Below are 15,507 nucleotides of genomic sequence, written 5' to 3' on the forward strand. Positions count from 1 at the left end.
ATAATAATTATTATTATAATAATAATAGTAATATAAAGCTCTCCGCACGTCGTTATTGTTTACAGTTGGAAAATACTTTGAAAAGTTAAATGAGAAGATTATGAAATGCAAGGTGGAATTGAGTTACAGTAGCAGGACAGGTGCAGAGCTGAAAGGGAGTCACCGTGAGACCCAACCCGCTGCTGGCACCGTGAGACCCAACCCGCTGCTGGCACCGTGAGACCCAACCCGCTGCTGGCACCGTGAGACCCAACCCGCTGCTGGCACCGTGAGACCCAACCCGCTGTTGGCAGCAGTGCAATAAGGGACGGAGTGAGAAAATCACGGAAATTATTGCAGTTGCTATGCAGCCATTGTCAATAGTAGAGGATGTCGGCTTCACTGCCCTGATGGCATATCTAGAACCAGACTACAAGATACCATGTCAAAAAACCGTGACGGCCCTGATGGAGAAATTATACAATGACTGCTCTGCAAGTACAAAGCGCAAGCTCTCAAACACCATACGTGGCGTTAACAACAGATTGTTGGACGTCTATGAACGCGTTGTCATACATCACTGCAACGAGCCATCACATTGATGAACAGTGGGACATGAAGTCCCATGTATTGACCACTGAGGACATGGAGGAGAGGCACACAGCAGAAAACCTAAAAACGGCATTAACTACCATCGTTGCCGAGTGGGTTGGGGACAGCAGTAAGGTGAGCTCCGTCTAGCTGGAAGGAAGCCAGGACTGCGGTACATTGAACTGCATTGCTCCCTAGAGGTGATATGCAACCATATCTGCATTTTTGAATTCATGTCATTTTATGAATATTTTTTCTTTGTTTAAATGAGAAGAATATGGCAGTTAAACGTTAAGAAAATGTTTACATTTGTCACATCCCTAGTCATAACATTATAATAGCAATGTCATCACTGTCATAACACTGGGGAAGGCCTCAGAGAGTGAACCGATGGTTGACTCATTGAAACGTTGGTGGTCAGTATGCAGGAGAATTTTCATTCGTCACACTGTCTGTCTGGTAAAAGTCATCACATTGGACACAGATACAGACACACACACACACACACACACACACACAACCAACCTACCTCTTTAGTGGAGGGGGGTGGAGACTCGAAGCTGTCACTCCCCTCGAGCATGGGCGTCCGGATGGAAGACCCCGCCCCCTGAGGAGAGGCCTGAGAGTCTGAGCCTGGAGACTGGATGGAGAGAGACAATAATATAACATCTGAAATGTCAAAATAATTTTTTTGGGGTGAGCGTAATGTTTACCGTTCATTATTAATTGTTTATTTCCTGTCTATTTCACTTGCTTTGGCAACGTAAACATACACGGTACGGTACGGTACGGTACACAGCACAACATCTGGACTGTCTGTCTGGAGAATAGATTGTAGAGGCAGGTCTGAGGTAAGCACACACGCACTCACACTCGCACACGCACACGCGCGCACACACACACACACACACACACACACACACACACACAGCAGTCACCCCTCTAGCTGAAACAGCAGGGTGACACACAGACAACAGATGACTGCACTCCTACTGAGAAAAAGGACATACAGCGCCTTCGGAAAGTATTCAGACCCCTTGACTTTCTCCACATTTTGTTACGTTACAGCCTTAATCTAAAATGGATTAAATAGTTTTTTCCCTCCTCATCAATCTACACACAATACCCCATAATGTCAAAGCAAAAACAGGTTTTTAGAAATGTTTGCTAATTTATAAAAAAAAAAATACTAAAAAACAACTGAAATATCAAATTTACATAAGTATTCAGACTCTTTACTAAGTACTTTGTTGAAGCACCTTTGGCAGCGATTACAGCCTTGAGTCTTCTTGGGTATGACGCTACAAGCTTGGCACACCTGTATTTGGGGAGTCTCTCCCATTGATGCTACCACCACCATGCTTCACCGTAGGGATGGTGCCAGTTTTCTTCCAGACGTGACGCTTGGCATTCGGGCCAAAGAGTTTAATCTTGGTTTCATCAGACCAGAGAATCTCGTTTCTCATGGTCTGAGAGTCTTTAGGTGCCTTTTGCAAACTCCAAGCGGGCTGACATGTGCCTTTTACTGAGGAGTGGCTTCTGTCTGGCCACTCTACCATAATGGCCTGATTAGTGGCGTGCTGCAGAGATGGTTGTCCTTCTGGAAGGTTCTCTCATTTCCACAGAGGAACTCTAGAGCTCTGTCAGAGTGACCATCAGGTTCTTGGTCACCTCCCTGACAAAGGCCCTTATCCCCCGATTGCTCAGTTTGGCCAGGCGGCCAGCTCTAGGAAGAGTCTTGGTGGTTCCAAACTTCTTCCATTTAAGAATGATGGATGCCACTGTGTTCTTGGGGACCTTCAATGCTGCAGAAATGTTTTGGTACCCTTCCCCAGATCTGTGCCTCGACACAATCCTGTCTCGGAGCTCTATTCCTTCCACCTCATGACTTGGTTTTTGCGCTCACATGCACTGTCAACTGTGGGACCTTATATAGACAGGTGTGTGCTTTCCAAATCATGTCCAATCAATTGAATTTACCACAGGTGGACTCCAATCAAGTTGTGGAAACATCTCAAGGATGCTCAATGGAAACAAGATGCACCTGAGCTCAATTTCGAGTCTCATAGCAAAGGGTCTGAATACTTATCTAAATAAGGTTTACTTGTTATTTTATTTTTTTATTTTTTTATCACTTTGTCATTATGTGGTATTGTGTGTAGATTGCTGAGGATTTTTATTTATTTAATCCATTTTAGATTAAGGCTGTAATATAACAAAATGTGGGAAAAATTAAGGGGTCTGAATACTTTCGAAGGCACTGTATAGAGAAACAACCTGTCAGCTCACACCTCAGCCATAGAGACATAGAGACACAGACACACAGACACACAGTCACACACGCACACACCTACATTCTATCATTCATTATATTCATTTGATAAAAGTGGTTGTCTGGATCCTGGATGTTGATTGGACGAACAGTGTTCCAAGCCATGCTGTATTGGTGTCACAGACACACCTATGCCTGCTAACAGTTCCATATGAAAATTATCAGTGCGCCTCCATAAGAATATCATGTTCATGTTGGTGTCCGAATCATCTCTTGTATTTATCTCAACTGGCACATTATTTCCACTTGCTTCCAGCCTAGAATTTAGTTTTGTACAGCGGGGGTTAATGTTAATATAAGCCTCACTATCTGGCTGTCAGACCTCGGAAGCAATGTTTCACTTTTGAATTTCTATCTCTGTAGTACCATACATAGAGTGAACTGTGCCCAGACGAGACAAGACAACTTTTTCTGAGCCAGTCGAAATCACGCATCAACGTCATTATCATGGAAATATCTAATTAAATGACAATAGGAAAAAAGCTCAAACAAACGAAAATGCAGCTAGTGTACTGTCACTCCAGGTTCAATGTTTGACGTGACTGAGTTAGCTGAAGTTGGCTAGCTAGCTGGCAAGTGACAAGAACATTATCAAGCCTGCATAGCAATCATTTTGTTTAGAACGGACGACTAGTCTTTTTGCAAAAAGAATGAACAACTGGGTCGCGTCTGTAGCAGCATGACCAAACGAACTAAAAACCAGAGTTTTGTCCAGACTAAATCATGTGGTGGAAAAATGAAATTGTATGAATTGACTTATCAAAATAACGTTTGAATGAAAATATGTAATTCGTCATGATTTTATTTTTTTGAACACTTTTATAAAAGCAATAAGGCACACGAGGCAGTCTTGTATCATGAAGGATACACAGCCCTTAGCCGTGGTATATTGGCAACATACCACAAACCCCCAAGGTGTCTTATTGCTATTATAAACTGGTTCCCAACATAATTAGAGCAGTACAAATACATGTTTTGTCATACCTGTGGTATACGGTCTGATATGCCACGGCTGTCAACCAATCAGCATTCAGGGCTCGAATCACCCAGTTTATAATACTTATTATACAACAGGTAGGTCTAATCCTGGCTCCTGATTGGTTAAAACCGCATTCCAGCCGGTGTCTATTCCACAAGTTACCACCGGCTAAAGCTATGACGTTAAAATGCCTATTTACTCTGTTCCATCTCACTGCGCAATCCAACGTCTCATCGGTTCAGCCAGGCACTTTATAAACTTGATCTCCGCTATAAAAAGCATCTAGACTTTATCTCCCATTTCTTTTAGACTAGCAATTGGTTTTCAATAGCGGAGATGTGTAATAACCTGAGCTCCTAGCGTGTGCAGCTCTCCTTTTCTTTTTCCCTTGTGAGGATAATGACCTAAGGGCTAACTTCATTTCACCGCAACAGTACTGTATGTGATGTCCTGGGCCTATAGTTACACTTCAGTCATTATCCAGAGACACTTACAACAAGTACATTCAAATACAGCACCATTATCTAGGCCCTGGAAGATCATAGAAATACAATTAGCAGAATGGATATTCCAATTCAAAGCGATGACCCGTCCGTCGTACTGGCACTGACTTTTCTGATAGCTACTTTATTGAGTCAAAATGTACTTACTATGACTGTGATACGTGGTTGTCTCACCTAGCTATCTTAAGATAAATGCACTAACTGTAAGTCGCTCTGGATAAGAGCGTCTGCTAAATGACTAAAATGTTAAATGTCTACGTGGGAGCTCCATTGCCCATTGTTCTAGTACAATGAACAGCCATGTCACAGTGGCTGAGCGCGCTGCGTACAGGGACATTATCTAAAGCTAATTTGATAACATGTAATCCATTTATAATGCTACTTACTGCTATAGACATGCTAATGCAGGAGATATAGCCCACAGTAATACGCTCCAGGGGTACCACCCACTCTGGCAACCCACTGTAGGATACAACCCCTCAGACTGATATCTACCCAGCCAGCAGTAGAACTGGCAACCCACTGTAGGATACAACCCCTCAGACTGATATCTACACAGCCAGCAGTAGAACTGGCAACCCACTGTAGGATACAACCCCTCAGACTGATATCTACCTAGCCAGCAGTAGAACTGGCAACCCACTGTAGGATACAACCCCTCAGACTGATATCTACCCAGCCAGCAGTAGAACTGGCAACCCACTGTAGGATACAACCCCTCAGACTGATATCTACCTAGCCAGCAGTAGAACTGGCAACCCACTGTAGGATACAACCCCTCAGACTGATATCTACCCAGCCAGCAGTAGAACTGGCAACCCACTGTAGGATACAACCCCTCAGACTGATATCTACCCAGCCAGCAGTAGAACTGGCAACCCACTGTAGGATACAACCCCTCAGACTGATATCTACCTAGCCAGCAGTAGAACTGGCAACCCACTGTAGGATACAACCCCTCAGACTGATATCTACCCAGCCAGCAGTAGAACTGGCAACCCACTGTAGGATACAACCCCTCAGACTGATATCTACCCAGCCAGCAGTAGAACTGGCAACCCACTGTAGGATACAACCCTCAGACTGATATCTACCTAGCCAGCAGTAGAACTGGCAACCCACTGTAGGATACAACCCCTCAGACTGATATCTACCCAGCCAGCAGTAGAACTGGCAACCCACTGTAGGATACAACCCCTCAGACTGATATCTACCTAGCCAGCAGTAGAACTGGCAACCCACTGTAGGATACAACCCCTCAGACTGATATCTACCCAGCCAGCAGTAGAACTGGCAACCCACTGTAGGATACAACCCCTCAGACTGATATCTACCCAGCCAGCAGTAGAACTGGCAACCCACTGTAGGATACAACCCCTCAGACTGATATCTACCCAGCCAGTAGTAGAACTGGCAACCCACTGTAGGATACAACCCCTCAGACTGATATCTACCCAGCCAGCAGTAGAACTGGCAACCCACTGTAGGATACAACCCCTCAGACTGATATCTACCCAGCCAGCAGTAGAACTGGCAACCCACTGTAGGATACAACCCCTCAGACTGATATCTACCTAGCCAGCAGTAGAACTGGCAACCCACTGTAGGATACAACCCCTCAGACTGATATCTACCTAGCCAGCAGTAGAACTGGCAACCCACTGTAGGATACAACCCCTCAGACTGATATCTACCCAGCCAGCAGTAGAACTGGCAACCCACTGTAGGATACAACCCCTCAGACTGATATCTACCCAGCCAGCAGTAGAACTGGCAACCCACTGTAGGATACAACCCCTCAGACTGATATCTACCCAGCCAGCAGTAGAACTGGCAACCCACTGTAGGATACAACCCCTCAGACTGATATCTACCCAGCCAGCAGTAGAACTGGCAACCCACTGTAGGATACAACCCCTCAGACTGATATCTACCCAGCCAGCAGTAGAACTGGCAACCCACTGTAGGATACAACCCCTCAGACTGATATCTACCCAGCCAGCAGTAGAACTGGCAACCCACTGTAGGATACAACCCCTCAGACTGATATCTACCCAGCCAGCAGTAGAACTGGCAACCCACTGTAGGATACAACCCCTCAGACTGATATCTACCCAGCCAGCAGTAGAACTGGCAACCCACTGTAGGATACAACCCCTCAGACTGATATCTACCCAGCCAGCAGTAGAACTGGCAACCCACTGTAGGATACAACCCCTCAGACTGATATCTACCCAGCCAGCAGTAGAACTGGCAACCCACTGTAGGATACAACCCCTCAGACTGATATCTACCCAGCCAGCAGTAGAACTGGCAACCCACTGTAGGATAAACAACCCTCAGACTGATCTATTTAGCCAGCAGCAAAACTGGCAACCTTTGGTTAATCAAAACCATGTTATCCAGCACAGTTCATCCGAAAGCTACTTCTCTGCACAGAACACACACAGGTTAACGCATAAATATTAAATAAATACATATTTTAAAAACAATATTCAGTATTCCGTGATGTCATACTGCACAATTGGGAAGGGCTTGCAAGTTAAAGGTCCAATACAGCCATTTTTATCTCAATATAAATATTTTCTGGGTAACAATAAAGTGCCTTAATGTAATTGTTTTCAATTAAAATGGTCCAAAAAAATGGTCTTAGCAAAATGCAATTTCTCAAGCAAGAGTGGTCTGGGAGAGGGGCCTTCTGGGAGAGGGCCCTAATGGGAGGAGCCTAATGGGAGGGATGTGTCACCTAAAAACTAGCTGTTATTGGCAGAGAGAAGGGAAAAGTCTCTTTGTTATTGGTCTATTAACTTATACCGCCTGCCAAACAACAGAAATATAAGGCAATCTTTTCAAAAAGCTCTTACACTAAAATGCATTATCATAATTTTCACAATTTCACAGTATTATTCCAACATCATAGTGTGGAAATATACACTGAGTGTACAAAACATTAAGAACACCTGCTCTTTCCATGACATAGACTGACCAGGTGAATCCAGGTGAAAGCTATGATCTCCTATTGATGTCACTTGTTCAATTCGCTTAAATCAGTGTAGATGAAGGGGAGGAGACAGGTTAAAGAAGGATTTTAAAGCCTTGAGACATGGATTGTGTATGTGTGCCATTCAGAGGGTGAATAGGCAAGACAACATATTGAAGTGCCTTTGAACGGGGAATGGTAGTGGGTGCCAGGCGCACCAGTTTTAGTCAAGAACTGCAACTCAATATTAGGAAGGTGTTCTTAATGTTTTGTATACTCAGTGTATATAAAACACAGGAAAATCATGTTTTGGACTGCACTGCCCCTTTAAGCATTTCACTGTACTTGTGCATGTGACAAATAAAACTTGAAACGTGTTACATTCAGACAGCTAAACTGTACTGCATTTAGACACATTGAGGGGAAAACTACTCCCACAATGAAAACGTTGGCCTGAATCCACAGGTCATAGAAAAGACGTCCAGGAGAACGTTGGCCTGAATCCACAGGTCATAGAATCCGAGGGGGGGGTGTACAGACAGAGGCCTGCAGTGGAGGAAAACAGCCATTCTCTTCATGTTATTGGATCCCTGCTGAAATATTCTCTTCTCCTGTGACAGTAGTGAAGATTACATCCATCCACTATCCACTCTCATCACTCCTACTATGCCCCCTGAGCAGTGATACTGACGTGCATGATGGCACGTACAGACCAGCATGCCCTCTCCGTCTCTCTATGCCTCTTCCCTAGTTCTCCCTGACACACACGGTATACTAATTAATAGAGAGAGTGTGTGTCTGAGTGAAAAAGAGGGAGGGGCATGGATGGTGAGAGAGAGAGAGAGAGAGAGAGAGGAAGAAGGAGAGGTAGTGGGATTCTTAGATCCAGTAATCCTTTCTTCCTCTATCCTCACCCTCTCACATACCTCTTTACCTCCCTGTCTTCCCCCTCTCCCCCTCCGTTATCAGTGTCAGGCTGTCTACAGTGCGTTGTAGAGAGCCCCCTTGACTTTTTCCACATTTTGTTACGTTACAGCCTTATTCTAAAATGGATTAAATCAGTATTTTTCCCTCATCAATCTACTCACAAAACCGCATAATGACAAAGTAAAAACAGGTTTTTAGAAATGTTTGTTAATGTTTTAAAAATAAAAAACAGAAATACCTTATTTACATAAGTATTCAGACCCTTTGCTATGAGACTCGAAATTGAGCTCAGGTGCATCCTGTTTCCATATATCATCCTTGAGATGTTTCTACAACTTGATTGGAGTCCACCTGTGGTAAATCCAGTTGATTGGACATGACTTGGAAAGGCACACACCTGTCTATATAAGGTCCCACAGTTGACAGTGCATGTCAGAGCAAAAATCAAGCCATGAGGTCAAAGGAATTGTCCGTAGAGCTTCGAGACAGGATTGTGTTGAGGCACAGATCTGGGGAAGGGTAACAAAAAATGATTGCAGCATTGAAGATGTTTTTCAGCGGCAGGGACTGGGAGATTAGTCAGGATCGAGGGAAAGATGAACGGAGCAAAGTACAGAGATGAAAACCTGCTCCAGAGCACTCAGGACCTCAGACTGGGGCAAAGGATGACCTTCCAACAAGACAACGACCCTAAGCACACAGCCAAGACAACGCAGAAGTGGCTTCGGGACAAGTCTCTGAATGTCCTTGAGTGGCCCAGCCAGAGCCTGGACTTGAACCCGATCGAACATCTCTGGAGAGACCTGAAAATAGCTGTGCAGCGACGCTCCCCATCCAACCTGACAGAGCTTGAGAAGATCTGCAGAGAACGGGAGAAACTCCCCAAACACAGGTGTGCCAAGCTTGTAGTGCCATACCCAAAAATACTTGAGGCTGCCAAAGGTGCTTCAACAAAGTACTGAGTAAAGGGTCTGAATACTTATGTAAATGTAATATTTCAGTATTCTTTTTTTTTTTTTTGCTCAAATTTCTAAAAACCTATTTTGCTTTGTCATTATCAGGTATTGTGTGTAGATTGATGAGGGGGGGAAAACAATTGAATCAATTTTAGAATAAGGCTGTAATGTAACAAAATGTGGAAAAAGTCAAGAGTCTGAATACTTTCCCAATGCACTGTACGTCTGGCAGGCCAGGACAGCTCCATTTGCAGGGCTGATTTTGACTGTGGAGAGGAGAGGAGAGGAGAGGAGAGGAGAGGAGAGGAGAGGAGAGGAGAGGAGAGGAGAGGAGAGGAGAGGAGAGGAGAGGAGAGGAGAGGAGAGGAGTAGCAGAGCTAGCAGGAATACTGATGAGATCAGACCGCTGTTCAAACCATTCAACCAACCAGTCCACTCTATTAGCTGGAGGAGAGGAAAGGAGAGGAAAGAGGAGGAGAGGACAGGAGAGAAGAGGAGAGGAAAGAGGAGGAGAGGAAAGAGGAGGAGAGGAGAGGAGAGGGGACAGGAGAGGAGAGAGGACAGGAGAGAGGAGGAGAGGAGAAGAGAGAAGGAGAGGGGAGGAGAAGATGGAGAGGAGAGGAGAGGAGGAGAGGCAGGGAAGAGGAGGAGAGGAGAGGAGAGGAGAGGAGGGAGAGGAGAGGAGAGGAGAGGAGAGGAGAGGAGAGGAGAGGAGAGGAGAGGAGAGGAGAGGAGAGGAGAGGAGAGGAGAGGGGAGAGGAGGGAAGAGGAGGAGAAGAGAGAGGACAGGACAGAGGAGGAGAGGAGGAGAGGAGAAGACAGTAGGAGAGGAGAGAGGACAGGAGAAGATGGAGAGGAGAGGAGAGGAGAGGGATGGAGAGGAGAGGAGAGGAGAGGAGAGGAGAGGAGAGGAGAGGAGAGGAGAGGAGAGGGAGAGGAGAGGAGAGGAGAGGAGAGGAGAGGAGAGGAGAGGAGAGGAGAGGAGAGGAGAGAGGACAGGAGAGGAGTTAATTTGTCTTCAGGGTAGACAGCCACCATTCAGAAAGGAAAAGGAACCAGTATGACAGACAACTCCTCAGAAGAGAAGAGAGAGAAAGTAGTAGATAGAGTTATGAAGTGAAAGGGGGATGGGGATATACAAAAAGAGGGGAAGAGAAAGAGAGATATGATGGAGAGAGAAAGGAGGGAGAAGGATCTAATCTCGGGGTCTTGAAGCAAGAGAGAAATGTTGTGTTGTTCTGCTGCTGCCTTTCTGGATCATGATCCAATACATTCAACATAAACCAAACCTTTTCCTGGGCTTCATCTCAATAGTCGACAGTGGCTTCCTCTTTTCCTCATCTGCACTAATCACGCACACACAGGTGACTGAACACACACACACACACACACACACAAACACAGTATTAGTGGCCTGTATAAAGCACTACTCACGTCGCCCCCTAGTGAGGGCTGCAGGTCACAGCACTCAGTGGTGGGGCTCAGGTCCTGTCTCATCACCCAGATGGGCTCTTTAGGTTCATCAGGGGTGTAGGGGGACCTCACCGTCCTGGTCTTCACCTCCTCTATGGCCTCCTTGATGTCCTTTATGGCCAGGGAGATGGCGTCTCTCTTCTCACGACTGTTACGAACCCCAGACCAGTCCTCAGAGGGACTGTCTGCTGGGGGTGGGATGCTCTCTCCTTCACTCTCATCTCCCTGTCCTTCTATCTCTCCCTTGGGGTATGTGGAGTCTGTGGGGGGATCGGATTGAGAATTGTGAGCGTGTTCGGATTCGGGCCACTCTCCCTCCTCTTCCTCTCCTCCTTCCATCATGTCTTCATCCTCTCCTCCCTCCCCTAGCTCGGCAACAGCTCTCTCCAGACTCTGAGAGCTGAGACTCTCTCTGACCTCGGCTACGATCATGTCGATGTCCTCTTCACCATCCTGGTCGCAACTGTCTGCCCGTGGGTACGGAGCAAACTCTGCCTCCTTCTCCGGGCTGTCTGACTCCCCGTCCGAGCGTTCATCATAGTGGTGGAGCCGTGACCCCACCGCCTCCTGCTGTCGGTAGTCCCCGCCTCCGTCCCGCCCCTCGAACAGACGGAACCCCGCCTTCCTCTGCTGGAGGTTCTCATTGGCATCCGTAGGCTCTGCCCCCTTTGCGGAGGGAGAGGGAGCATCACCGATCTCCTCGTAGACATGTTCTGTCAGGGAGTAGTCGTAGGCTTCGGAATACGCCTCATCTTCTGGCTCCACCCCTTCCTCCACGCTGCTGTCCCGCCCCCCTGTTCCGCTGGACCCTCCCCCACGATGATAGAGAGGCTGGGTGTAGACGTAATTGGAGTAACCTCCAGGGTTCAGGGCCTCCTCTGCCTCCTCCTGACTGGGGACTCTCCCAATGTCTGGTAGGGGTTCCCGGGGTAAGGGAGGGGGCTGAGGGGGGTAGTTGAGGTTCAGGTTGGGGTGGGGGTGGATGTGTTGTTGCTCTGACTCAGCACTCTCTGTGTATCCCTCTGCCTCTGGGCGAAGCGTCACCATGTAGGTACCGCCCTTGTCCTCCGCCTCAGGATCTAGAGCCATGACGGCGTCGCCCTCCGCCTGGTCTGTGTGTGTGTGGAAACCGCTCTCCCTGCTGGCAGAACAAGCTAATGCAGAATCATCCCCCTCTCTCACCCTCTCTTTCTCCCCCTCTCTCTCCCCCTCAGCCTCCTCCGGCTCATCTCGTTGTGGGGGTAGAGTGTGAACAGGCTGTGGGGCTGGTGGGGTTAGTTGTTGTTGCTGCGCCCTCTCAGCCTCTCTCTGCTGTCTCTGTGTGTGTCTCTGCTGCTGTGCTCTGAGCTTGGCCTCACTGTCCCCCTGTCTGCGGTAACGTGTCACTGCAGGTCGCGGGATGGGCTGAGACTGACCCTGGGCCTGCTGGGGCTGAGGCTGGGGCTGAGGCTGGGGCTGCTGGGGAGTAGACTGGGCTCCCTGGTGCAGCTCTGCCTCTGGCTCCTCTGTTGACCTCCGCTGTGGGGCCCCTCTGATCCTGCTTCCACCTGCACCAGGGGCCTCATTATACCTCCTGTAGCGCGGAGCAGCGTGGTTGTGGTTGTTGTTTTCACTACTGTGGTTGCTAGGCTGCCGGGGTCGCCTGTTGTTTGTGCCAGTGTTGTTGTCGTGGCGACGGCGTTGAGGAGGGGGCAGGTCGGCTTCCATGTCCTCGCTCAGTTCCTGGCCTAACTCCGCCTCCTGGGGATTCATGACTGCCTCGGATTGGTTGGGCGGAAGAGGGGGGATGGGTTTAGGCAAAACGCATCGTCTGCCGTCGTGTGGGAGACAAGCAGCTCAGTGCTTCTGAGACAAAGAGTGAGAAATAAAGAGAGAGGAGATAGTTAGAATGCTATTTCAATCGAGTACAGGCTTAACAAAGTGAACGAATGAACGATGGAGTGCAACATGACATTTTATTAAATAGTTTGGGGAATGGCCTCGTCTCCGAGGAAGGATCCTCTGAGCCAGATGATGTGATGGCAGGTAGCCCTATGCGGGGCTGCTGGCATCGAAACCCGCTGGGGAAAAGGAGTTCCAATGACGGGCCTTAAGGTTATTATAGCTGGTGGTGGTGGTGGTGGGGAGGTGGATGGTTGTTGAAAACCTTTGCTGAAAAACAGCAAGTGAGAGAACAAGCTTATGTTGACATATAAATACATCCCATTGGTTGAGAGAGGAAGGTAATAAATACCAGTGAGCCCATAGATTAAACAGCAGGCGTGAGGAATGTGCATTATTGTTCCGTGCTTATGGGCGATAAGGTCAATAGGTGAATGACGTTCCACACACGGCTAAGAGGAGAAGAAACTGATGATGATGATGATGATGATACGTGTGTATTCATTCCCACTATGCCCGTAGAATAGGATACAAAGTGAATTATATTATGCTTACTGGATGAAGATAAACAAGCATTCAGACCAGCCTTGTTGATTGAACCTAACCAGCCTTCCTGATTGAACCTAACCAGCCTTCCTGATTTAACCTGACCAGCCTTCCTGATTTAACCTGACCAGCCTTCCTGATACAAACTGAAACTGAATTTAAAAAGGATATTAGTCACTTTTATATGAGGGTTATTAGTCCCTGTTTTTTTGAAGGATATTAGTCCCTGTTTTTTTTACTTTAATTATACTAAAATCACAGTCTGTTTTGGATATTTACATGTCTAGGCGGCAGGTAGCTTAGTGGGTAAGAGCGTTGTGCCAGTAACCGAAAGGTCGCTGGTTCTAATCCCCGAGCCGACTAGGTGAAAAATCTGTCGATGTGCCCTTAAGCAAGGCACTTAACCCTAATTGCTCCTGTAAGTCGCTCTGGATAAGAGAGTCTGCTAAATGACGTAAATGTAAAATGTAAATGTTTTGATAAGAATTAAGTTGATATTTTACTATCTATGATTGTTGCTTTTTTCAATAGTTTCTTCTTCAAAATGAGAATCCATGTATGTAAAATATGTTGGTAGTATGAGGGTTAACAACAGATAACAATTAGTATTTGGTTCCAGATGACCACCAGAGAACCAGAATAGGGGCTGAATGTTGAATCACAATTATTAATGAGGAGGATTCTGCATGATGCACAATGGAAACCATACAGCCTACCATACTCATTAGCATAGAGAGGGCCTAAAACCATCTCATTAGTATAGAGAGGGTCTAAAACCATCTCATTAGCATAGAGAGGGTCTAAAACCATCTCATTAGTATAGAGAGGGTCTAAAACCATCTCATTAGCATAGGTAGGGTCTAAAACATCTAATTAGCATAGAGAGGGTCTAAAACCATCTCATTAGTATAGAGAGGGTCTATAAGCATTGCATTAGCATACAGACAAAAACCATCTCATTAGCATAGAGGGGGCCTATAGCCATCTCATTAGCATATATATACTTTATAACCATCTCATTAGCATAGAGAGGGTCTATAACCATTGCATTAGCATAGAGAGGGTCTATAACCATCTCATTAGCATAGAGAGGGTCTAAAACCACCTCATTCGCATAGAGTCTCTATAACCATCTCATTAGCATAGAGAGGGTCTATAAGCATTGCATTAGCATAGAGCGGGTCTATAACCATCTCATTAGCATAGAGGTCTATGCACGCATCTCTGCATGCATCTCTGGTAACCATGGTGATGGTCTCCCTTGACAGTAGCTAGGCGAAGTGTTCAGACTGCAGCAAAAATGTCAGCTTCTGTGACGGTGAAACTACCTCTCCTCTCCTCCCCTCCCCTCTCTGTTCCTCTCCTCCCTTCCCCTCTCTGTTCCTCTCCTCCCCTCTCTGTTCCTCCCCTCCCCTCTCTGTTCCTCCCCTCCCCTCTCTGTTCCTCCCCTCCCCTCTCTGTTCCTCTCCTCCCCTCCCCTCTCTGTTTCTCTCCTCCCCTCCCCTCTCTGTTCCTCCCCTCTCTGTTCCTCCCCTCTCCTCCCCTCCCCTCTCTGTTCCTCCCCTCCTCTCTCTGAACCTCTCCTCCTCTCCCCGTTCCTCTCCTCCCCTCTCTGTTCCTCCCCTATCCTCCCCTCCCCTCTCTGTTCCTCTCCTCCCCTCCCCTCTCTGTTCCTCTCCTCCCCTCCCCTCTCTGTTCATCTCCTCCCCTCCCCTCTCTGTTCCTCTCCTCCCCTTCCCCTCCCCGTCCCTCCCCTCTCCTCTCCTCCCCTCTCTGTGCCTCTCCTCCCTCTCTGTTCCTCTCCTCCCCTTCCCCTCCCCGTCCCTCCCCTCTCCTCTCCTCCCCTCTCTGTTCCTCTCCTCCCCTTAGCAACCACTTCACACACACACACACACACGCAGGTGGTATGCAAATACAACACACAGGCATAATCACATGTAGGCTGACACTCAAACATATACACACGCCACTGTGTATGCATGCTCACACACACACGTACATACACAGACAGACACACAAACACAGACATACACACGTCACACACACTCTCCACCCCTAGGGACCTGCCAGCCCTTACCCGCACCAACAAGAGGAAGGAGAAAACAATCGATGAAGACAGACCACAAAAAAAGAGAGAGAGACAGAACAGCTCTATATCCAAATGAAGAAGCTAAATCAGGAGAGGCTGCAGCAGAATGAAACAACAGCACTGCCACCGAGGTTGTAGAATTTTGAAAACTAGCGGGTACAGTCCTAATTCTGCTCTGCTGGCATTGTTTGGGGTTTAATATAAAGTGCTTTTTAACATAATTACATAGTTTGTTAACTATTTAATTAAGTAAATAAATGTATGTACAAAA

At 47.0% G+C, this 15,507-nt stretch overlaps 1 protein-coding gene across 3 annotated transcripts in view; it reads right to left on the reverse strand.

Annotated features, from left to right (window-relative positions):
• The window catches only part of LOC121530718 (amyloid-beta A4 precursor protein-binding family A member 1-like), a 116,060-nt gene that overhangs the window by 30,780 nt on the left and 69,773 nt on the right, over positions 1–15,507 (reverse strand). For all 3 annotated transcript variants that reach the window (XM_041835904.2, XM_041835902.2, XM_041835903.2), the window contains exons 3-4: positions 10,682–12,565; positions 1,100–1,210 (exon numbers count right to left, since the gene is read on the reverse strand). In XM_041835904.2, coding sequence (XP_041691838.1) covers positions 1,100–1,210; positions 10,682–12,472 — 1,902 coding nt within the window. In that variant the 5' untranslated portion in view covers positions 12,473–12,565. The remainder of the gene's footprint in view (positions 1–1,099; positions 1,211–10,681; positions 12,566–15,507) is intronic.

The sequence above is a fragment of the Coregonus clupeaformis genome, chromosome 18, assembly GCF_020615455.1.
Source record: "Coregonus clupeaformis isolate EN_2021a chromosome 18, ASM2061545v1, whole genome shotgun sequence".
NCBI lineage: Eukaryota > Metazoa > Chordata > Actinopteri > Salmoniformes > Salmonidae > Coregonus > Coregonus clupeaformis.